General features: G+C 41.2%; 6 protein-coding genes across 13 annotated transcripts; 3 read left to right on the top strand and 3 right to left on the bottom strand.

Moving 5' to 3' along the window:
- The first annotated feature begins 1,764 nt into the window (after window positions 1–1,764).
- Window positions 1,765–2,507, top strand: LOC108087111. The gene has a single exon (XM_017184293.1). The coding sequence runs from the start codon at window positions 1,841–1,843 to the stop codon at window positions 2,492–2,494; it is 654 nt and encodes a 217-aa protein (XP_017039782.1). The 5' UTR covers window positions 1,765–1,840; the 3' UTR covers window positions 2,495–2,507.
- A 2,258-nt stretch (window positions 2,508–4,765) lies between these two features.
- On the bottom strand, window positions 4,766–7,293 carry LOC108087347 (protein TAPT1 homolog). Its single transcript, XM_017184686.1, has 3 exons — window positions 7,025–7,293; window positions 6,338–6,948; window positions 4,766–6,266 (listed from the first exon to the last, which is right to left on the bottom strand). The coding sequence occupies exons 1-3, from the start codon at window positions 7,227–7,229 to the stop codon at window positions 5,058–5,060; spliced, it is 2,025 nt and encodes a 674-aa protein (XP_017040175.1). The 5' UTR covers window positions 7,230–7,293; the 3' UTR covers window positions 4,766–5,057.
- Window positions 7,294–9,270: 1,977 nt separating this feature from the next.
- On the top strand, window positions 9,271–10,374 carry LOC108087349 (nuclear cap-binding protein subunit 2). The gene is made up of 3 exons (XM_017184688.2): window positions 9,271–9,401; window positions 9,457–9,674; window positions 10,105–10,374. The coding sequence occupies exons 1-3, from the start codon at window positions 9,354–9,356 to the stop codon at window positions 10,301–10,303; spliced, it is 465 nt and encodes a 154-aa protein (XP_017040177.1). The 5' UTR covers window positions 9,271–9,353; the 3' UTR covers window positions 10,304–10,374.
- LOC108087348 (peroxiredoxin-5, mitochondrial) lies at window positions 10,363–11,653 on the bottom strand. The gene is made up of 3 exons (XM_017184687.2): window positions 11,507–11,653; window positions 11,193–11,327; window positions 10,363–10,818 (listed from the first exon to the last, which is right to left on the bottom strand). Exons 1-3 carry the CDS (start codon window positions 11,612–11,614, stop codon window positions 10,489–10,491), a joined length of 573 nt encoding a protein of 190 aa, XP_017040176.1. The 5' UTR covers window positions 11,615–11,653; the 3' UTR covers window positions 10,363–10,488.
- A 59-nt stretch (window positions 11,654–11,712) lies between these two features.
- LOC108087350 (ubiquitin domain-containing protein DSK2) lies at window positions 11,713–12,363 on the bottom strand. The gene is made up of 2 exons (XM_017184690.1): window positions 12,234–12,363; window positions 11,713–12,168 (listed from the first exon to the last, which is right to left on the bottom strand). Exons 1-2 carry the CDS (start codon window positions 12,279–12,281, stop codon window positions 11,824–11,826), a joined length of 393 nt encoding a protein of 130 aa, XP_017040179.1. The 5' UTR covers window positions 12,282–12,363; the 3' UTR covers window positions 11,713–11,823.
- A 309-nt stretch (window positions 12,364–12,672) lies between these two features.
- Window positions 12,673–24,135, top strand: LOC108087153 (serine/threonine-protein phosphatase 2A 56 kDa regulatory subunit gamma isoform). Of its 8 annotated transcripts, none has more exons than XM_017184375.2 (9): window positions 12,673–12,799; window positions 14,375–14,753; window positions 16,052–16,226; window positions 19,794–19,990; window positions 20,174–20,508; window positions 20,564–20,794; window positions 20,905–21,297; window positions 21,435–21,678; window positions 22,780–23,256. In XM_017184375.2, the coding sequence occupies exons 2-9, from the start codon at window positions 14,418–14,420 to the stop codon at window positions 22,924–22,926; spliced, it is 2,058 nt and encodes a 685-aa protein (XP_017039864.1). In that variant the 5' UTR covers window positions 12,673–12,799; window positions 14,375–14,417; the 3' UTR covers window positions 22,927–23,256. The 8 variants fall into 8 exon arrangements, with proteins under 8 accessions (XP_017039864.1, XP_017039861.1, XP_017039862.1 ...); XM_017184372.2 differs by having other exon boundaries at window positions 12,688–12,799; window positions 14,230–14,753; XM_017184373.2 differs by having other exon boundaries at window positions 12,688–13,116.
- The last annotated feature ends 6 nt before the right edge of the window (window positions 24,136–24,141 follow it).

Genomic DNA, 24,141 nt, shown 5'->3' with positions numbered 1-24,141 from the left:
TAAAATATAAAAAAAATTTCGGGCACCCCCCGAAATCTTTAAATTCAAAATTTTTTTCTATTTAAGATTTTTCATTAAAAAGTCTTCAGTAGAAGAAACCTGACCTAACAGGAACGTATAGATCAGTAGACTGAAACTAAGCCAAATTTAATTTAATTTATTGAATTTATTCGAATAAGTCCACATTTTTTATTGATTTTTGTCCTTGAGCACCCCCCGAAAACAAATTTCTGGATACGGGCCTGTCTCCGGCCCTGGTCCCTTTCCTTTATTTTGGTTCTCATTTATTTGTGTTATCCCGTTATAAGGAAACCTAATCAGAATCACACAGATGCACGCACACATGCACGCCTTTTCAAGATGGCGGACGCAACAAAGGCAAAAAAAGTAAAACGTATTTATGTACATATGTAACTATGAAATCAGATAAATAAATAAACCTCCAGACTTTTTTTGGGCAGGGCACACGCGCTTAAGTTATACTTGAAAAAATCGCGGATGACTACTGTGCAATCCCGGGAATCCAAGGGATAAACGACGAAGAAAAACACAAGCAAAAAAATAAAGCGCAGTTGCCCTCCTTTGTTGTTGCACTTAAAGTCGCTAAAATGCGGTGTGCTCGCTTGTCAAAACTGCGCTGGCACCCAGACTGTTTTTTTTTAATGTTAAGAAGCCACAAAGAGATGACGCAGTTGAAATGGCCAAATGAATTAACCCTTTTACTTTGCACACAGTGGCTACAACAACAAAAGCCGCCACTGGTTTTTATTATTTTGCTGGCCGTTCTTGGACTTTTTGGACGACACACAGATTAATCTACACCACAGGAAAATATTCAACGTTTAAGAAAAAATTGTCACACAATATAAAATTTAAAAATAACAATTAAACATTATTTTGTAATCTGATTTTATACTTAAGCATAAAAGTTTTCTGAATCTCACAATTAAATTGATCTAAAAATTATCAAAAATAGAAATATATTTTTTTATATTAAAGAACTAATCAATTTCGAAGTTTCTTCTGTGCACAATTTTAATTCCCGAAGTTAGGCGTGCTAACATTTTGGCAGTGCACTGGCCAAGTCGTGTGTACACATTTACACATTTATTTAAATGCTTACCTTTGCGCTTGGGCTACCTCTCGGCACTTGAGCTCAAGCTCAAGCTTCAGCTGAAGCTCAAACTGAAGCTGAAGCACGGTGGAGAATTGCGCGTAAATTCGTTGCGGTCTCGCGTCATCAACGTAATCGCCGTCAACAGCAGTCAACAGCATCAAACTGGCAGGCAAATGTTGCTACTGTTTCCAGACGCAGTCCGTCCGGCAACAGAGGCCGCAGAAGCACCAAGAGCACCAGAAGCACCAGCAGCCAACGTGAAGTGGTTTTTTTTTATGATGGGATGGGATGAGATGAGCCGAGCCCAAACAGCACTTTCCAACCAAGAGGACGGGGCCACAAACAAAAGCGTGTCTGTCGTCTTCGGTAATGGGAAGTACGTTTCTATACCTGTACGAAATACACACTGTGGAACCCTTTTGGATGGCAAGACCCATAAACAACTTCTTGCAAAGGGACGAATTAGGAACTACTTTGAGTGGGTGAATGAAATACTTATTCGCTAAACACATATTTAAATCCTAAAAATCTGATTATCATAAAGACAAAATAAAAAAGTTGCAAGTGGTAAATCCATAACAGTGTCAACAAGAATTTCAGTTTACTGAAAAATAAAATAATCTAAATTGAAGGCAAGTAGATTTAAACTTCATACAGCCGTAGCCAGGTCGTAGTTGAATTTTCAGTGAAAGTTGTGTCAAGTGTTGCGAAGAGACTGTGAAAATGAAGATCGATTTGAATCAAATGGCGCCGGTGCTTTTTGCATTATACACGATAGAGACATTGATCAACATGTTTCTGATCCACTTCAATCTAAAAGATTTCGTTGTCATCAACCTGAGGGATTTTGAGGACAACCTGCCGCACATCTTTTACGTATGTGTTTATTACATATTCACACTGCTAACGGCCTTTGCCAGCATTAACTTGTGCACCGGAAATCAATTCTCGATTATCGAGGAAGTCGTGCGTCCGCTGTTCGGTTTTATTACCTACACGGTCTGCTCTCTGTTGACACTGGGCATGGCCGAAGCGGACACAAATGTTCTGTATAGAGGCAAACAGGCACAGGATCTGTCCCTGCCGGAGAAGCCATTGCATCCGTACTTTGACCATTTGCGCTATCAGGCAAAGGGCGCCCTGGTGGCCAGTGTGGTTTACCTGCTGCACTTCTTCACCGCCCTGGATGTCCTGCTGTCGAACGAGGAATCGGAACAGGACAACGAACAGAAGGACGCCGAACACGATGACGATATTGTCGAGGAGGAGGACTACGTCCCAGTGCGTCTCTATATCTTCGGGAGAGTCGTGCACACCTGGCTGGAGCAGTTTGAGTGGTTCCAGAACTTCACTAGAAGTGGAAAGAGATCAATCTGAATTAATATCTTATGTTAAAAGATTAATTATATATATAATATATATATATATATTGTCTATTTATTATTTGAAGTAATAATACCTTTAATACCTGATACCTTAAACTTGGTATACTCATGCTAACTTCTAAACTTAGGATGTGGTATCCGTAACCATCTCCCTTGGCAATTATGCAGGCTTTTGTTTCGGCCCCGTTTTGTTTTAGGTTTTCGCAACGTAATATCCATCGGTATGCTTATGACGTCAGTGGGAAGCAACAGTTACGGGGTGCATCACACGAAACTCATTGTCGTCAATGTGTCAACGATAAGCAGCTGGGACCTCAACTATAAAATCGCGTTGGTATCTGTATCTATTCGGGCGTAGTGCGCAGGTCCGCAGCCGGAGAAAGAATCGATAAATTATGGGGCAGAGCGGCAGTCAAGAGCAAGGTAAAGCATTGCCCCGGTGCTCCTGGGTGTGGTGCTTTCATTCATAAAAAACTGGTGTATATTGTATGTCCGAAGACTTCTCCCTGTGGACTTACTCAAGGCTATTTTTAACGCAGGCCCAAGGCTGCCGGCCGGATGTCGAGGATTCGCAATAGAAGTTTTCCCTTTTGCTCCCCATAAAATATGGCATGAAATTACCGAGACCATCTGCCATTCGGCAATCAATAATTTTAACAAATTTCCGGAACGTTCCTAACCACTTTTGCAATTGCTTAATTAGTATTAGGCAAAAGAAATTCAGTCAAGCAATTGACTTTTGAAAGTAATTGCAATCAGTAGGAAAATACAAATATTGTAGCATACTTTTTGGGGAGTTATTGGAAAATCCTCAAATTATGGATAGCAGTATTAAATTGCAGTATTAATTTAACTACACGGGCTGATACGATTTAGGTTCCATTTGTAAATAAACAAGAATTAAAGTACAAATAATTTGCGCAAAATCCACAATCAAAATAAAAGTCAGGAAGTCAATGAAGCTGGCTTTAAATGAAAAGGCCAACGAGGAGGAATAAATCTTCACAGATTTCATTCAACAAGGAGGAAAAATGTATTTTCGCCCACGCTGAAAGCGAATGTGAAAAGTACATAAATGCGAAAAGGGAAAATCGATAAGGACGCCATGCCGCAGGAGCGTTGTGTCCTTGAAATCGAAAAGGGAAAGAGCCATTCATGAAATTAGCCGAAGTTTTCATGAATGAAAATGGAAAGCGAGGATTCAGGAGAACCGCGTCGGGATTTGGTGAGTATGCGCCAGTTATTTCGGTTTACTTCGATGGTTTCGCACTGGCTTTCACTTCGAAAACTTCCCCTCATTTCTGGGCACTGACGTAACCAACAATGCGTTGCTCCAAGGTCAGCGTAAAATTTCATTCATAAAACTGATACGCCCTGTGGCGTAGATATACAAACGTATATATGTATATGTATGTAAGTGAATCTTTGGCGCGTGTAAGTTCCCAGGGGGTTGGTCGATTGGATGGACGGGGTGCTTGGGATTTGGAGCCACCAAATCGACTGCGGATGTGGGCTAAACGAGCACTCCATTTGCAGCTTGTTGATTTTTCTTCTACGCGTGCAAACACAAACAAAGCGGGAAACCTTTTCATTCATGAAACCAACTGGGGGTTTCCACAACCACGGCCATTTGATTTCCGCACCCGTATTCATCGCAAAAAGCTTGGGGCCCAAGAACAATTTTCTGGAGCGAATTCAGAAAACAATTTCGCACTAAGCTGAAAGCAAATTTGGCCCCCAGAAATTTTGAGGTAAACGTAGTCTTTTCGTTTGCTTTTAAATGAAGCTGACTGTCTTTTTACTGACTACAAAATGGCAAAGGTTAAAGAAATAAATGTTGCGTGAGTTTGTATGCGAGTATGTATGTAGTCAAAAAATTTCCCAAAGGACATAACTTTTATTATAAATTAAATAACTGATACTTTAAAACAAATATTACATTTCATTTGAAATCTTTTGATTGGAAATTGTGTTTATATAATGTACGGCGCGTATTATATAAACAATATTAGACAACTTTTAGGCAAGAGGAGTCCCCCGGTGAGCACAAGATACTCCGTTCATTGAGGATATTGAAAACAACAATATGTTTTGGAAAATAAATTAAACTTTATAATTCAAATATTCAAAAACTTTTGTTAATTTTCAATCTGTTATCTTTGGTTGACAAAAAAATAAATTATTTGTCTTTAAAACTGAAAGAATACACATTTAATAAATGTACAGCTTCCTCACACACCTCTTATAATTAAAGTACAGTAAATTTTGTGGACAAAATCTGTCTTGTTTATTTTATTTTTTAAGTGCTTAATAACAGCCATTAGGTAGTTTTAAATGTGACCTTGCCGAAAACTGATTTACAAAGTTTACAGAAATACGATTGGGCACACCATCTACAGGATTTTGAGGCACAGTTTGATATTCTAGAGAGAACATATTTTTAGCTACAATCTAAAATACATGTTAAATCCATCCGCACTTATTATAAAAGATCAAAAACGCAACTACGTACAAGGTAAAATCAAATATAATAATAAATTAGCTTCGAGTTATGGCTACAGCTGTGTCGTTTGGTTGCCGCTGGTGAGTCCGGAAGTCGCTCCCTTCTCCACCATGCTGGGAATGCCCGGCTCCGATTCAGATCGCTTGTGCGTTCGCTTTGGCAGCCGTTGGGTGGCCTGCTTGGCCTTAAGGCTCGCCTCTCCGCCGCCGGCAGAATCTTTGAGCAGCATCAGATCCGGCTGGCTTCGCACAAGATCCTGTTCCTGGTAAACCTCCTGGACGGCGGTGCTCGCATTGGTATTGGTCACTTGTTCGTTAAGACAAACATCATCCAAATCCACATCGCTGTTCGAGAAGAGAGCTGTGGCGCCCAGCTCCAGGGAGTTGGTAACGTCCAGCTCCTGCTCACTGACCGCTTTCTTTGGCGTAGACGTGGATGCGATGGAGGCACGCGAGAAATTGTGACTAACATCGAGGTTAATTGTGGCATTGGGTGGGGTCAAATGTGTTGTCACTTGTGCTGGCTTCGAGCCAATGCTATTGTTATTATTATTGTGATTCTGTCCGCCAATCGAAGCCGTTGGGACTGGTGCAGCTGTACCTATAACGGGCACATTGGTCATGCTGCTCGGCGTAGAACTATTTCGCTCTGTCTGATGTTCCTTCATTAGTTTGCAGGCCTTGCCCAGTGCACAGATGGTCAGGCAAATTCGCAAGCCCATGGCAAACAGATAGGCCAGCAGGAAGAGTATCCAGGCGGCGAAGTTCTCAAATGAAACTGCCGTATAAATCGCTTTTATCAGGACCACGGCCAAGGGAAATGGTATAAAGCCCATGCGGCGGGCCACCAAATCTGAGTGATCCGAGAAAGCGTGCTTTTGCCTCGTCTGGGTCATATCATAAGCCAAACTGGTTGTATATTCCCGGTAGATGCTTTCCGGCAGCTCATTGAATCTCGTAATAAACGCGTGCTTCACCCAATCGATGAGGATTTCCGTAAACAGCACAGCAAAGCAGTCGGGTAACATCACACAGAACTGGGTGATACTCCAGTCGAATTCCTTCATGGTCTGAATGACCACAATGAACAGCAGCACAGACAAGTGGAAGCGCTCTCTCACATCGCTGCAGGTCAACTGGAACAGGTTGTTTTTGTCGAACTTCTTGAACACTGATCCTTTGAGCTCCACAAAGTTGTTCGATATCATGATGGTCAGCAGGCCTTTATTGTTCGAGTTGACTGCCACATTTAAACAGGTGGCCTAAAAGATATATTCAATCATTATTACAAAATTTGAGGTTTTTTAACAAATAAAAAAACATTATTATTCACCTGGAACATAATCAGTCCACTATGCAAAAACACATAGATCAGGGTGAAGAGTACGTGCGTAAGAACACCGAAATGTTCCCGCTTGGAATTCTTTGGTTCGGTGGCCGTCCAAAAGAGAGCATCGATAGTATCCTGACCAAAGGCGGACAAAAGGCGGTCGCCCACCTCCAGCATGTTGTAGAATATGTACAACTTAATGATCGACTGTGATTTGATGATGTGGTACACTCGATTTGTGTCCACCAGGAGCATTATAAGCGTCACTGTCATCCAAATGACGCCCTTGAGCAAATCGCAGATTTCTGCAGGCGACAGCAGCCTTTGTCCGCTGCTACGAAGGCGAAAAATCCTCGCCACTGTCCTAGAAACCAGAGCCCAAATGGCCATCAGGAAACGGACGGGCAGAAAGGTATGGATGTATAGAAAGGAGTCGGCACACTGCATGATACCGTAGACCATGAAACGCTCCAGATCCCGCGGTATGCGCATGAAACTGTAGATCTTCTGGCGGCGCGCCGAATAACGCTCCTCATCGTGCTCCAGCATATAGCCTCGTGTCATTTCCACCTTGAAGAAGTCGTAGAATGTGTTGGTGCAGGTCTCTGTTGTTCCTTTAAATTCCAAAAATATTTTGAATTGTTATTTTTATCTAAATGAGGTTTTCCCTCAAAATATATCCATGTTTACCGCTCTGCAGCCGCTGCTGCGCTGCTCCCGCTGCAGGCGTCGCAGTCGGCGTCGCTGCAACGTCATCCTGGGCGAGCGGCGCCTGGGCCTTTTGCTTATTCTCCTCCTGGTGATGATGCAGTTCCTCCACACGGCTGCCGGTGGTGACGTCACCGCGAAAGCGCAGCTGCCGCTTACCGCCTGCTGAATTCAGTGAAGTGTTCATTAAGTACGATGTGTGGAATCCATAAAATTAATAATAACAACGAGCTGTGAAACGTCTATGTGAACTAGCAATGTTTTGGAAATGTACTAATGCCTGAGAAAAATACCAATAGGTAAACACTGAATGTATATATCGGCTAAAAGAAACTATCGCTTAAAATCACAACATTGCAAAACAGTACGCTCCAACTACAAGTTTTTAAATTTGTGGCATGTGTATTTTTAAGTTTTTTATATATTTTATTGCTTGGTAAACAAATTATTTTTAAAACAAGAGTGCAAGAATAGAAATACAATTTGTCACAAAAGTGTTTTCGCGTGAAGATTTTTTTAGAAATTTCCCATTCTTATTGAAAAAAAAAGCACTTTGCATTTAGTTTTGAGAAAGATTTTTTTATTTTATATTATTTATGTATTTCTTAAGAATACCCAAAAAACAAAACATAAATTTTCCATCTAACAAAAAAGATATAACAAAAACAAAAAAAGTCAACATATTTTCCACTGTCAAATAAGTGTTTTCGTTTTAAGGAACTGGGTGATTACTTAACGCTAATCTTATAATAATAATATTTTTTAATATTATTTAATATTTGGTATGATGCCCTTTGGCCTTAACAACAGCTTCAAGCCGTAATTTCATTGAATTAATTAGTTTTTCTATATAATCTATTGGGATCTGATTCCATTCTTCTAAAATAAATTCCTTTAGCATTGGTCGCGATGTGGGATGCCTTTTTGCGACCTTCTTTTTCAAATACGCCCACACATTCTCTATAGGGTTGATATCCGGGCTCTGGGCTGGAGTCTCAATCACCTTACCGCAATTATAGAGCGTCCACATTCGTACACTGTGAGCCTTATGTTTTGGGTCGTTGTCTTGGTAAAACTTAAAGCTGCTCCCAAAACCAAATGTGTTCGCGCTGTTTACCAAATTTGTTTTTAAAATGTCAAGATATTGTTTAGCATCCATCGTATTTTCGATAAATACTATATCACCCACTCCTTTGCTTGAGATGCACCCCCACACCATGACGGACAGCTTGCCGAATCTTACAATCGGTATTATGTTTTTATTTTGTAGGGCACACAACGGGTTTCGCCACACTCGATTGGATCCTTCGTTATAATATAACATTATTTTCGACTCGTCACAGCAAATCAAGTCGTTCCAATAGCTTGGGGGCTCATCCAAAAGAGTTTGAGCGAATAAAAGACGCCTTTCAACATTTTGTTTTGATAATAGGGGTTTTTTCTAGCTACTCGGGATGTGAAATTATGGCTTCTGCGAATTGTTTCATGAAAAACATCCACTCCACATTCTTCTCTTACCTCCACAGCTAGTTTTCTTGTTGAGATCATGGGGTTCGGGTCTACTTTTTTCATTAAAATCCGAATAGCTCTGTTTGAGAGCTTACCCGGCCGACCATTTACTGGCTTATTTTCGAGCCTATTCTCATTTTTTGCCCGACTTATTATATTTTGGACAGTTCTTATATTCAATTTAAACAAATTTGCAATGTCTGCAGTACTATTCCCAATGGTATGGTTGTAATATACCAATTGGATCACATCAAAAGAAACTCTTTTGCCCGGCATTGTAAAACACCTATTTATACGACTATTAACGTCTGTAAGTACAGAGAACTGACATTGAACAGCTCAAAATGCATATTTATATCATCTAGTCGACCCTAAAAGCATATTCTAGAAAAAAAATTCGAGAAAACACCAGAAATGTAAAAACGAAAACACTTATTTGACAGTGGAGATTATGTAGACTTTTTTTGTTTTTGTTATATCTTTTTTGTTAGTTGGAAAATTTATGTTTTGTTTTTTGTGTATTCTTAAGAAATACATGAATAATATAAAATAAAAAAAAATCTGACTCAAAACTTATTGCATAGTAGTTTTTTCTTAATAAGAATGGGAAATTTCTAAAAAAATCTTCACGCGAAAACACTTTTGTGACAAATTGTAAATCACAATATTTGCGTACCAATAAGTACTGCAAGTGAATCGGTCACAGCAAGCGACGGAAAGATGCTTATCGAAAAAGCTATCGCTGGACTACCGCCTCTAAATAAACGCATAGAAAATAATTATTTAGTTTATATCTGAAAAAATGTCCGCATCCGTGGAATTAAGCTCGTATCGCGACCAGCACTTCAAGGTAAGTATAACCCTCAACCATTGCATCAATTATTCAAACATAAACTGCATTTTAGGGCTCTCGTTCGGAGCAAGAACGTTCGCTTCGCGACTCGACTACTTTATATGTGGGAAATCTTAGCTTCTACACGACAGAGGAGCAGATTCACGAGCTATTCTCCCGATGTGGCGATGTCCGGGTTATAGTAATGGGTCTAGACAAGTACAAGAAGACTCCTTGTGGATTCTGCTTCGTAGAGTACTACATAAGATCCGAGGCGGAGGCGGCCATGAGGTAAGACATCTTCGATAGGAAAAGCCACATTGTTCCCGGTAGATGAAGAATTTTCTAGATTTATATTGGTTGTATAAAAGTTTCAAAGATCTACCGTAAAATAACAAAAATAGCCTCGGATTGGTCAACATAATCTATAATTGGAAATTAAAATAGTTAAGAGCGGGCCCTCTCACAGACCCATAAAAAACACCGCTTTCTCCGATTTAAAATATCTAGTACTTTCGATTTTTAACACCTGTTTAAGACCGTCAGATTAATGCCATTTATTAATTTAACTTGTCCACTCTTAAACTTGTGTGGATAGTCTTTAGTTTATTAAAACTATGAATTGGCGGGAAAATGAATATTATCATTAAATGATTTTCTTATTGAAATGTCTGTTTCTGTTCTACATATTAATTTAATCTAATATCTTTTCCCGACAAAGATTTGTTAATGGCACACGCTTGGATGATCGACTGATTCGAGTGGACTGGGACGCTGGATTTATTGAGGGCAGGCAATATGGACGCGGCAAAACCGGCGGACAGGTGCGTGATGAATATCGCACGGATTACGATGCCGGACGAGGTGGCTACGGCAAACTATTGTCCCAAAAGATCGCGCCAAACACTGACAACCGCTAAAACTAAGATAAGATTAAAGACTAAGCCCACAATTAGAAATTAAAGCAAACACTTAGTAATAACATCTCTAATCGCATATATTGTACGTACTACATAGTTCTTCAGAAGACGTAATTGATATCATTGCGGCCTAGCATTAATGTGAGTTTCAAGCGTTTTTTTTTTTTTTGGAAGCTGGAATCAATTTACTTCTTGCCAATGTTGTTGGCCAACGAGCAGCTGAGGCCGGTACCATCGGGCTCCACATTCAGCTCGGTCACCTTGCCATTCTCCACCACCAAAGAGTAGCGCTTGGAGCGCACGCCTCCAAGTGGCGGCAAATCAATGGTCACATCCAGGGCTTTGGTGAATCCACCAGCGGGATCGGCCAGGAGACGTACCTTTCCAGCGGCACCGTGCTCCTTGCCCCAGGCAGACATGACGAAGGGGTCATTGACCGAAACGCAGACGATCTCGTCAACACCTTGCTTGGACTTCAGTTCATCGGCGGAGCTCACATAGCCGGGCAAATGGGTCTGTGGGTTAAAAAAATACATTATTCAGGTTTGTTAGGTGCCGAGTAAATTACACCTTGCTACGAGAAAAATATTTATTTTGAGGGCTCGACTTATGCAATTAATAAGTTTAAAGAATAAATAAAATTCTTTTTGGTTATGCTTCATTAAGTTTTTTAATGGGATTTTTTTAATTGGCTTTTGTACGCATTTTTCGGATGACCTAACAGTTTTCAAATACGTTTTATTGATTTTAACCCCATACAAATGTATATGAATAAATTTCTGAATTTTGTTCCTGAATTCATATTCTTTAATAATTAAATTTAAAAGTAGTTGGTAAAAAATACACATTTTCTGGGAGTAGTAGGTTCCCATTGCGTAGTGTTACGTACCTTGGAGCATCCGGGAGTAAATGCACCAGGCACGCCGAAAATGATCACCTTCTTGCCGTTGACCAGATCGCCGGTGTTGATCTTGTTGGCCGGGGAGTCCTCAAAGAGGTCCACTGCGGGCAGAGAGTCACCTACCTGAAAAAATGTGAAACAAAACACACACTTATGTAGAAAGAAGAGGCGGAGGTAACCTTGAAGCGCTGCAATTTCTCATCCGCTGCAATCAATATTTATACAGGTCTTCCCACCGGCTTATGTAATGGCCCTGGGCACTTTGAGCGCCGGAATCGTGTTTTCCGGTGACCTCCACTTACTTTAACCATGGCTGGGGTTGTTCTGGATAAAGATCGCAGTGAAGTGAATTGTTGCGGCAGTGCGGAGTTCACAACTCGGCCAAGAAATTTGCACGACAGCACACGCATTTCTCCTCTCTTTCTTCTTGTCACACACAAACGCACACAGTTACAAACTGCATCTGGTGATAGGGTTGCCAGACCGCAGTAAAAAACAATATGGGTTGTACTTTTTCAGTCAAGCCTTAATTTTTACTACCTCGTTTTTTTGGGGGGAAATAAAAACAACATGTTGAGGGATCGATTTTAGTCATATAAAGGGTGGGTTTTTAGTCAGGCTATGTGCCTGCTCTGCTCATTATACTGTCCGCCAATCTTTCCAAATCATCCAGGCTCTGTTCGTTAATTTTCCTCTCAAAATCAGCCATAAACTCATTAGTGAGACGTTCAGCCTGGTTTTCCGGATAGTGCTTCCGAAAGCCCCGCAAAATGCTGTCCCTCAGGCAGGGTTTCATGACCACAAGGTTAAGTTTGGAGCCGTCTTTGATGTTCGGATAGGATGAAATGGTTTGCTCATTATTCAGGGGACGACCCAGCAGCAATAACTTCTGATTAGCCGCCGATATATGGAGTTGCTTTTCGATCTGTTGTTTCACTTCCAGAATCGTGGATGTCGGCATGACCTGCAGTGACAATTTCTCAATTAATTTATGCTTTTTAGATATTGGATATTATCTTATTAATTTACATCCAGCGTGCAGTCCTGGCCTTTCAGTACTTTGATTGTGATCTGCATGGCAAAAAGCAAAAATGTAATACAAAATAGGGAATTCGACCACAAGCAATATAAACAATCTGACTTTAACGTTGCCACCTGGCTGGAGTTGCCAGAAGTCTTAAAAAGTTTAATCGGTATTTGACAAGAAAATTAAATTTGATTAGGTTTAAAAATTATTTCTTAAGTGCTTATTTATAAGCCATTTGAGTTAAACTTTTGTTGAAAACAAAGAACTTCTGGCCAACTGAAATAGGCCGGGAACAATCTAAGGTGAACAAGAAAAATAATGTTTGCTTATTTAAATGGTTAAAAAACATTTTTTTATTATCCTTCAAAAATGAAATTTTTGTTGCGATACTTCGTTAAAACCTATCGAAGGATATCGAGGTCTGGCAGCTCCATTCTTCGACAGCACTGCAGCCCTGGCAACTCTATTTTCTATTGAGCACCGACAACGTTGCGTGAATAAAACAGTTTACATAAATTTTTATTTACAATTGCATAGGCCGTTGATGTTGTGCGTTCTCAGCGTAAAGGTGAACTTGACCCGTGTGCCGATAGTCCGCCGTGCAATTAGGTGCGAAATTCGCAAGCGAGCCTTGTGAAATTCGCACTCGAAAATCGCAGTCGATCGAAGAAATTGCAGCGCAAATAATTCATAGCCTCGACTGAATTTTAACGCGAGAGCGGTGTGCGTGTGTGTGCGAGATTGTGATTCTGTGTGCGTGTGTAAGCGTTTTTGTTAGAATTCGCATTTTACGTAAAGAACAAGCTTTTATCAGCGGTGAATTTGATGTTGGCGAACCTATATCGCAGCAGGGGCAAATTTAACAAGTTCTTGCAGCTTCTAGCGGTAAATTGGCAAAACAACAACACCCCAAATCCTTAAAAAAGAAAATAATCCAAAAACCCAACCTCGCCCCTTGACATTCAAAGTTATATTTGTTTTCCCACATATGTGCCTATTGTGTGTTTGGGTCTTGGAAGTGCAACTACAACTATTAATTATACCTAGTACACATTTTATTTTTACGCTCTCCCTCTATCTGGCTATTGCAGACTCTCTCCGTTTTACTCATCTTTGAAACTATAAGTATTTGCTCAGTGCTTAACAATATTTGTGTTAAAGAATGCCCATCCTTGCACCTCCAAAGAATAAAAAAAAATTACCAACACCACCCAAACGCGCTCTGCTTCCCCCAATTTTTCTTGGCATGTCTGGCAACCCTGGCGATTGGTCGACGGCCATTGCTTCGCAACTTGTTGCTCGTCCCTCGCATCGCTCGCTCTCTCTTGCTCTCTATTAATCACTCTCTCCCGCGAGTGTTTTGGCATTTTTGTTATTTATTTCCGTTTGAAATTTAAGTTTAAGTTGTATGCGAACAAAAAAAGTGTAATGTCTGTACAATGTGTTATTGCGATTGTTCCATCCGAAATTCGTAATCCTCATTTCCACCACCTGCCCAATTGGAAGTTTCAGCATTAATCGGGGTACGTGTTTGTGGTACCGTTTAGAACCGGATTTGCTATGCTAGAGAATAAGAATAATCGCGCTTCTGTGGGGACTTCTTGTGACAACTTTGGATCTCCGATTCGAAGCGGGTTTCCTCCATTAAAGCAATTCCAATTGGAAAGCGCACAGCAAGAGATTCTAAAGGTTGCTCCGTTTCCCATTGGCGATGTGACTACAGTTGCAGATAAAAGAATAGCAGCGGTTACAAACTTGTTAAAAAAAAGGCTGTCTTAAAATAAAGGTCTTTTATTTTTATTAAAAGATTCGTAATAAATCTATTATATAACTATTAATGTTATAAAAATGTTCGAAAACAACGAAAATATGTTGACCCCACTATTTCTGTATATGTGTGTCTGAGTGTGTTTTTGTGGCTTTAATTGCACGGTGTTGTTGTTGTTGTTTTTCCTTTAGTTATTGCTATGTTAATTTCTTTCTTTCGACACTCTACAGTGCAAATATAATTTTCAGATAGCAATCAATTGAGAGCGGTCCAGCCCGGCTGTTGTATTTGTTTGTTTGTCCAGTTGTTTACGTTTTTCGTTTTCTTGCTGGTTTTCATTCGTTTTTAATTTTTTTTGTAAAACAAAACAAAAAGAAAAGAGCACATCCAAAGAGCCAAAAAGAACCGATTGCGTATTATGGATAACGAGGCGTTAGAACCAACAACAAAGAGCAGTACGTCGGCAGCGACGCCAGCAGCAGAAACAACAACAACAGTAGCAGCAGGAACAACAACACCAGCAGCGAGCACAACTTCGCCGGCAGAATCCAAAAACGAAACGGCCACAAACAACAACACCGCCACAAGCAACAACAGCAGCAGCAATATAGTCATACCGGCATCGGCCACTAACGGTATCAAAGAGAGTAACAGTAACTTAAGTACAACAACAACAGTAGGAGCAGGAACAACAACCACAACGGCTACCATACCAATTGTGGTGACCAGCGGCGGTGTTCCAATCAGCAGTGAGGTGAGTAGCTCTGCCCCAAGACACCCAACGCCCACCTCACTCCCCACTCACTCACTCTATCTCTCTCTCTTCCACCTGTCACTCTACGCATGTGTACCGTTATTTTGGCGTAAAATGTTAGTAATGCTTACTTGTACATTATGTATCTGTGTGGATGTTATTGAAACACTTCCTTAATGTTATCTTATCTTATCAACGCAAATAATGTGTGTGGTTATCCCCCCTTGCCTTCGCACGATTCAAGTTAGATTGACCAACACCAATTAGATTCACAATGTTACCGATTGTTAAATGAGCTTGTGTCGTTTGGATAACAAATCGAATCAGAAATCTATCGAAAGTACTTGACAACTCAATCAGCGGTTGTACCTGTCTCCCATTTACACTGCGGCTGATTTTTCGTTTCTACCGAAATTAAATTAAATAAAAAATCAATAATAATGCGTTTAACCGATAGTATCATAAACATTGGTATAATCGATCAAAAAGTTGAAATACAACTACAAAATTTGGTTATAATAATTATAAATATAAATTCTGCCTTTATTACCAATTTTTCAGAAGCCAAAATATAGGAACCCCGTTAACTACTTGATGATGATAACAAAAATCAAGATTATTGTTTGCTTATAAAAGTAGTTTACGATTCATTATCTTTTTAATTGTTTGTTTTGTTGTATATGAATCATATGCTTTTTGTTTAAAATCTGCTAACCCAACCGGGGTTCTAAATTTGTTTAACTACAAAAGCAATTAGCTTCCTATATGAACATATTTCAATACCCACTTGCCTGTTTCCAGTTAGACTTAAAAAAATAGGGCAAAAATTTGCTTTTTGGATTTGCCAAACAAACTGCTTCTGAGAACACCTCTAAGCTAGTGCCTGGAAAGTATATGCAAGCCCTGAGTTTGTGTCACCACCTGATCCTTGGTAGATGCCAGCAATATAATCCTATATGTGTATGGAAAGCCTACCGAAATCCAAGCCCCGTTACCCAGTGCACATCTCTCTATGTTCGGCATTACTAAACTCAGACTAAAACACACCCACAGGCAGCTCGTCTTAGACGTCAAGGATTCGCACAGTCGAAGGTAATAGGGAACGCCGAAATGGCAACGAAGGACCCTCTCTGCTATGATCTGCTCTGATTTTGCAAGTGCTATCTTTTGAGTATGCTTATTTTGTCCAAATATTGCTTTGCATTCGTTGTTAAAAATTGTTTTCTTTTACGTACTGTACGCCATCCTGTTGCCATGGGAAATGTTATAAGACATATCGAAATTGTGCGCACTTGCAGGCTAACAAAGACAAGGACAGTACACCACCGCGGGATGCACCGCCGCCAACGCCGATCACCAAGGGCTTAAACCTCACCGGCACCCCACTTGTCCGCAAGGAGAAACGCCAGACCAGCGCCAGATACAATGCGTCAAAGAACTGCGAACTGACGGCCTTGAGTCCTCTAAACGAGAGTGAGTAGCCCGAGAAGAATTTTTTTTGTTTTAAAGTACTTTTACTTAGTTGGCTATCTAGAAAGCCTGCAGATCGATTGATACTACATAAAGTAGTATGGTGTAGTATACTTTTCAGGGTGGGGTTGTTTTAGAAACGATTAAATAATCATACTTGCTTGGGAACGTAAAATGAGCCTTATTTACCAACTTAATAAAAAAGAGAATGTGAATACTAAAGTAGTAAAGCAAAAAATTCATTTAAAAATTTTCGCTTGCGTTTACAACCTTTTGCTATACTACAATTTAAATGCAATCCGATCTGCAAGTTTGACAAAAACAATCATCGGCAAGCCGATATTGAACTTTTTTCGTTACCGGCGCTTGATTAATTTTGCATCAGCTGTTGTAATTTACTTACTATCTGTTAATCACGTACGGGAAAGTTAAAGGTCAAGGGAGTGTCGTCTGATTAGGTGGGTGGCAACACTGACGCACGGCCCACTCACACACCCGCACAATCAACCGCATCATTGACACCTCTCACGAATTCTCATTCTCCGTCTCCAGAACTTTAACACATGCGCTCTCTTCGCAGCCTCTTGTTATCTATGCACGGAGAGAAATAAATATGTTAATAATAATTCATATTGGTTTCAATCATAAATACCTGCATTTCCATTTTTATTTTTTTTTAATGTTTTACTCCCACTTATGAAGCCTCGAAAGAGTATGAAAAGAAATATAAATACATATCTGTATGTCTGAGCATATTTCGACTTGATAATTGTAAATTTTTTAATTTAAGTGCACTATTATTGTCATCGGATTGTTATTCATTTACCTTTCAGCTAATTGCTTGGGCGGCTTTGACTCACGAATCGAATAAACACATTTCGCTTGTTCAATATTATTGTTTTATTAGGTATAATTGTGTTGTGGCTCTCTCCCACTTAACCGCTCTCCCGATTGCCTACTCACTTCCACCCACTTTCTTTCTCTCTATTTCTCTCCGTTACCTTCTCTCGATATCGATTTTTCCGATTGGCGCAGCAGGCGAAGCAACAAAAAAGAACCGTTTCAAAGACCGTGCAACGTCGAGAGCCCCAAAAACTTTAATATTAATTTGGAAATATTCGTTTCCCTAGTTAACAGCTCTCCTCTCCTTTTCCTTAATTTTTCCCCTTCCAAATCGTAAGTTTTCTTATATTATCAAAATCGAAATTCCGGCATCAGCAAAGTTTTAAGCGGAGGCGTTGTCGTTCATTTCGTTTTTCATTTACTAAGCAATTCATTTCGTTTTGTGTTCTCATCAGCGCATAATCGCATTTGTCATTAATCTAAACCATTATCTATATTGCAATTCCATTACAGATTCTATAGTTTCATGCTTAGCGTGCCCAAATTGAGTTTCTAGTGTAGTGTTTCTCATTTGTTGTTGTTGGTCGGCGGGGGCGGCTGAGAAAAAAGGTGTTTCGAGTCAGGATTCAAACCGAGTGACCATTTGAACCAAGTGCCGGCACTAATGAGATGGTCTTCGGTGCTATGTTGCTGACGGGCAACGGGCTCAAAGGTCCCAAACAGCAGCAACACCAGCAGGATCATCAGAACCACCAAAATCAACAAGAACACCAGCAGCAGCAGGAGCAAACGAAACCGGCGGCCTTTAGATCCTCCAACAAGGAGCAGGACCCGCAGCCCATTGCCGCTGGGTATTATGCCCTCGGTATACGAATACCCAAATCGCCATCGTTCCACAGCGGTCTAGATCAGCTGGCCGACGACGAGTTGGAGGACCCAGATCGGAATCAGCAGGGTCAAGAGAACCAGCAGCAGGCCGGCAGCAGGTTTAAGTTTAGCAGCGTGGAGGAGCTGAAGGCCAAGTTCGAGGGGCGGAAAACGCCCCTCTCGCCGCCAGAGGCAGCGGCAGCAGCCGGCTCAGGAGCACCCACCACATCCTCCTCTCCCTCGTCCTCGTCCACCAGCTCCAACTCCTCGGCCTCGGCACTGTCCTCGCTTTCGCAGGCGGCCTCATCCTCGCTAGCCTCAGCGGCGGCCAACTCCTCGGCTTCGTCCTCGGCGGCCACTTACGGTGGTGGAGCAAACTCTGCGGCAGCGGCTCTGATTGCCTCCTCGCCGTTTGGATCCCAGTCCTCCACTTCCTCGTTGTCGCTCTCCTCGAATGCCGGCATGTCGAAGAACGCGGCAGGAGCGGGATCAGGAGCAGGAGCTCCGGGAATCTCAACAACAGCCGGCCCAGTCAGTAGTGGCAACTCGCTTGTGTCCACTTTGGCACAGCACTTTTCGGCAGCCACTTCTGCCGCAGCATCGGCGGCAGCCGCTGCAGCATCCTCCGCCTCGGCGGCATCCTCCTCGCCAGCTTCCTCATCCACCGCCGCCAACAACGCAGCCAGCTCCATCGCCGCCAGCAAGGTTTGCAGCTTGGTTTTGTCCACTCACACACACTCTGCGAATCCAACACCCACTGAATCCCCCCACCTGCCACACAACCTAATCCGCACCACTAAAAATACCACAAATATTACACCTTTCCTTTTTATCCCTGACTGAATTAGCTTGTGAATATACAAATTCGAAAAATATTAGTTTTTTTAATGTATAAACTCTACATTTTTTCATAGTTTAACTGTTAAACACACAATATATAGAAGTACTTTTTAAATCCTCAAATTATTAAAGTTAATTCAGTCAGAAAATCATTTCGCCACACATTACTTCTCATGCCCAATTGAACGAACCTAAAGTTGATAAACCAAAAACCTACTCTGCTCTCATTTCATCGCTACCTCATCCTCCAGTCACCTGTGAGCGCGGCCGCTGCCATAAAGAACATACTGAATGCCACCAAGAGTGTGGGTACCAGTGCTGCGGCGGCGGCAGCAGCGGCGGCCACCTCCTCCTCATTATCCTCATCCTCCACGCCGGTGGTGCCGTCGTCCGCCGCCGCCGCCTCCGCAGTCGTCGTTGCCGTTTCCACCACCGCCAGCGATGTGCCCGCAGAAGAGCTGCGTCCAACGGTGGCCCAAAATCTGGTGGGCGGCATTAGCATCTCACTGGGGATTGGCCAGCGCAATGGCAGTGCCGCACCGGCATCATCGGCCGTTGTGGCAACATCGAGCGCCAGCCTAGTGGTGACCACATCCAGCCTGAGCATCCGGCAGAACGGGGAAATAGTCCCGAATCACCCGGGTCTCCAGGCCTCGCCCCAGACGCTGCAACAGCTGACGGGCAGTCCGGGAAGGGCCCGCGACCGGAATCTGTTCTACTCGCCACCCACCGCTTCGGTTGCCCTGGCGCTGCCTGCACTGCGAGGTTGCTATCCCAAAGTGGTCCCGGGCCAAAGGCTATGGGCGGTCACGCCATTCCCATTGCCCTTGGGCTTGCGGCCCCTGAACTACTTGATCCTTTCTGATCTCCATTTATTTCGTTTTGAGTTTCGCTTGCCTGCTTTTGTTGGTCGTAGAAGTTTCTTATTTTGTATTAAGATCTATTTTTTATAGTTTATTTTAAAATAAGTCCTTTGCTATAACCTGTAAACTAATTATATTTTATTTTGTATTTCCATAGAGACGGCCGCCAGTGAACGGGAGGAGCTGTTCATCCAGAAGATCCGACAATGCTGCACACTATTCGACTTCTCCGAGCCGCTGAGCGACCTCAAATGGAAGGAAGTAAAGCGTGCGGCCCTTCACGAAATGGTCGATTTCCTCACCAATCAAAATGGCGTAATCACCGAAGTTATTTACCCGGAGGCGATTAATATGGTTAGCTCACATTTTCATTACTCAATCATCTTTGTTGTTAATCAAGAAAGTGTTCATTAGTTTTGGAGATAAACACAAACTAACTTCAAATTTCTTTCGAATATGTAGTTAGTTTTTGTTGTCGTTGAAATTAATTATAAATGCAATATGCTAATTAATGTTTTTTTTTTTCATTCTACTCAGTTTGCTGTCAACCTTTTCCGAACTCTGCCGCCATCGTCGAATCCGAATGGCGCCGAATTTGATCCGGAGGAGGATGAGCCCACGCTGGAATCCTCGTGGCCGCACCTACAACTTGTCTACGAGCTGTTCTTGCGCTTTTTGGAGTCACCGGATTTCCAACCAAATATGGCTAAACGTTTTATCGACCACCAATTTGTATTACAACTATTGGATTTATTCGATTCGGAGGATCCACGTGAACGTGATTTCCTAAAGACTGTTTTACATCGCATCTATGGAAAATTTTTGGGCTTGAGAGCATTTATTAGGAAGCAAATCAACAATGTCTTTTACAGGTTAGTCTTCTTTTATTTTTTAATAATTTTGAAAACTAAAGGTATTATTTTTTAGATTTATTTATGAAACGGAGCATCATAATGGCATAGCCGAGTTGTTGGAAATCCTGGGTAGCATTATCAATGGCTTTGCTCTACCGCTCAAAGAGGAGCATAAACAATTTTTACTTAAGGTATTGCTGCCATTGCACAAAGCCAAGAGCCTCTCGGTCTACCATCCGCAACTCACTTACTGTGTGGTGCAGTTCCTCGAGAAGGATCCTAGTTTATCGGAAGCTGTCATTAAGTGAGTAAAACTAAGATATTGTATAAATAATTAAACCGTTCATTGCTTCACCAACATGAAATTTACATTTTTATATACATGTTTTTATAATGTACTTCATTTTCTTGCAGAAGCCTGCTTAAATTTTGGCCCAAGACGCACAGTCCGAAGGAGGTTATGTTTTTGAATGAGTTGGAGGAACTGCTGGACGTGATCGAACCGGCAGAGTTCCAGAAGGTTATGGTGCCGCTTTTCCGCCAGATAGCCAAGTGCGTTTCCTCGCCACATTTCCAGGTGGCCGAGCGGGCGTTGTACTATTGGAACAACGAGTACATTATGTCGCTAATAGCGGACAACTCGGCGGTGATATTACCCATCATGTTCCCAGCGCTCAACCGTAACTCAAAGACGCACTGGAACAAGACCATCCACGGTCTAATTTACAATGCACTCAAGCTGTTCATGGAGATGGATCAACGGCTTTTCGATGAGTGCAGCAAGAACTACAAACAGGAGAAGCAGATGTAAGTGAAACAATTTGCTAAGAGTTTGCCTTTATTATAATAGCAAATTAGTTTTGCAATCCCAAAACAAAAGCTTTAATTAAAATTATATTGTCGTTTAAGATTATTAAATTAATGCTTATATGTTTGCATTGTAGGGAGCGTGAGAAGCTTTCCCAGAGGGAGGAGCTCTGGCAGCAGGTGGAGAGCTTGGCCAAGACCAACCCGGAGTGGACGAAGGCGCGCCGATTTAACGACTGCCTGCCGCTCAGTGATAGCCGGGCCCTTTACGATCAATATAGCGAGAACAACGATCTGGCGTACGAACAGAGCGAGCAGCAGACGCGCCAGCCACCGCCTCCGCTGCCGCCACAGAAACAGGCGCTCCAGGAGCCCCGAGAGGTGAGACAGGCACTTGCCACACTAACCACACTAAACAACTACTAATCCGCCACGTGTGATCTTGGCGTCCGCTGTGAGCTGTGCCCAGCTAAGGCCCACTCTGGTTCAACTCTAATTCTAATCGAACGAATGTCTGTTAAAATAATCACACTCATGTCATTTAAAAAAATACATATTTGTATATCTTTAACTTTGTCTATTTATTTATTACTTATTGGTTACCTCACTGTCTGCCAACCTAAAAAAGAATCCATGAATCCACCCACGACACAAAATCGTTCTCTTTCTGTGTCCTAACATTTGGCTTGCACTTTTGGTTGAGCGCAGTGATTCACCTCATAAGAAATCGGGCGGAATCCATATTTTAATCTTATGTAGTAGTTACTGTAACTTATATTATCATCATCCTACCCATTTGTGGTCCTTCTTAATATGAGAATGTGTCTCCTCTGTAATATAAATATTTATTTACATTTTCTAATTATCCTAGCAGAAATGTTATTTAATATTCCTTTTCGAGCATGTTCCTAACTAAAACAAATTTCTAAAAAAAAAAAAATTAAGGAGATGCAAAGATATGCATTTCGATTACTAAAGGCAATTGAAAGTTTGTTGTTTGAGATTAAGTACACTTCTCCGTTAATACTACAAATGCGATTGGCAATAACAAGTTTTAAAGGCGTTATAACAAAAGGGGATCATTCATCTTTTCGGCAGAATAACAATATTCTCACAATCAATTTAACAGTATTTGTATTTGCTCTTTTAATGGCATCTTTAACAATACTTAGCCCAAAATCGTTCATAAGATAACGGCCAAAAAAAAAAACATTTAAACTTTTGATCTTTGTAATATAATTGGATTTCCGGTTAGCTAATGTACATTTTGTAGTTGTACTTTCCACTCGGTGAACATCCTGGGATCCACAATAAACCAAGTCCAATCTCGGGTTCCACTAAAGCACCTGCACTCGATATCGAAACGTAACTCATTCCGCACCAAATGTGTAACTTCACCCGTCTAGTGTGTGTTGATTGAGATGCATTTGTCCAGTTAGCGGGCCCATTTTCTATTGCCAAAACCCTTCCCGTTCCATACAGATTCGGGGCGAGCGGAACGTGGACAAGCCGCTGCTGCGCCGCAAATCGGACCTGCCATCGGACAGTGGAACCGTAAAGGCGCTCATCGAGCACAAGCGAACGGATGAGTACCTCACCACACCGCCGCCAGATGGAAGTAACTACTAGGAAGGCGATGGTCAGCTGTCACCACCAAAACTTATTTCTTTAAGAGCCCGAGGCATTGAAAAGATAGTCCACAAAAATCCCAATTACACCCACAACACACTCCAAACTTAGGCCAGAAAGCATATATAAAATCCCAGAGAAGAAGGATTAGGATCAACACAGCTAGAACAAACAATTTTAAACGATGATACGGTGTCATCGCATTTGCATTTTGGGGCTTAGTGGGCGCGTGGCAATGGATTGCAACAATTTCTTTATATAAACATACAAAATACCTATCTATAATGAAACATGCATAGTATCAATAAATATCTAAAATCCCAAACGAGATTTATTATATATATTACTTCTATTGTGAATGCGTTTGAGTTAAATTTTTTTTTTTGCTCGCATGCCACAGTAAAGCTTAGCCTTGAATGATATCCATTTGATTTTATTTATAATTTGCATGCTGCTGCTATTGCTACAACAGCTTTATCGATTCGATCAGATATGCAATAATTTTTACTATCCTAATTATGCTCTTACCATTTCAGTAAAAACGTGAAAATAAAATTGTACAGTTGAATTTGAATTGTCTTAACTTAAGGCGTAGGCGTTTACCACCTTGATTGAGTATATCCCCCGACTTCTGCCACATACTGCGACATAGCTATATGACATCCACACCACATGCATACACAAACATACTATATATACGTAAATATGTTCAACTACTCCACAACTAAAACTTACAAATATTATATGCTATTTAGCTTAGCAGTTAGCAGCTTACCTATATAAATATTTATATAAAACAAATCGCCCAGAAGAACAGAAAAATTGTGGTATGTATGTACATGTGTGTATTTTTGTATGTATTACAACTTATATATAGAAATATATGTGTGGGGACAACAATATTCCTAGGGATCAACAACACGGAGCTAGGATTTATTTGTTTTGAAGCCAGAGAATGCTAAATCCTGGAGAATGTGCCAATTTCTGGGCCCCCGAACAGTTGATTCCCAGCAGGAGAATTCATACATAAACCTATAAGCTTCCTTCTATCGTCAATAATCCCCAAAATCATTCACAAAAAGAAGAAAAACAACAGACTGGACTTTGCTGGTCGTAGCATCTATTTCTATATGTTAAACTAAATATATCTTAAATATTGGATCCGTGTCAACCACTCGTTCGGTTTTATAGTCATTACCGGGTCCGTTAGACAAG

This window comes from Drosophila ficusphila, unplaced genomic scaffold (genome assembly GCF_018152265.1).
Source record: "Drosophila ficusphila isolate 14025-0441.05 unplaced genomic scaffold, ASM1815226v1 contig_791, whole genome shotgun sequence".
Lineage (NCBI taxonomy): Eukaryota > Metazoa > Arthropoda > Insecta > Diptera > Drosophilidae > Drosophila > Drosophila ficusphila.
Note: the sequence above shows the minus strand (reverse complement) of the source record. Positions and strands in the feature narration are given on the sequence as shown.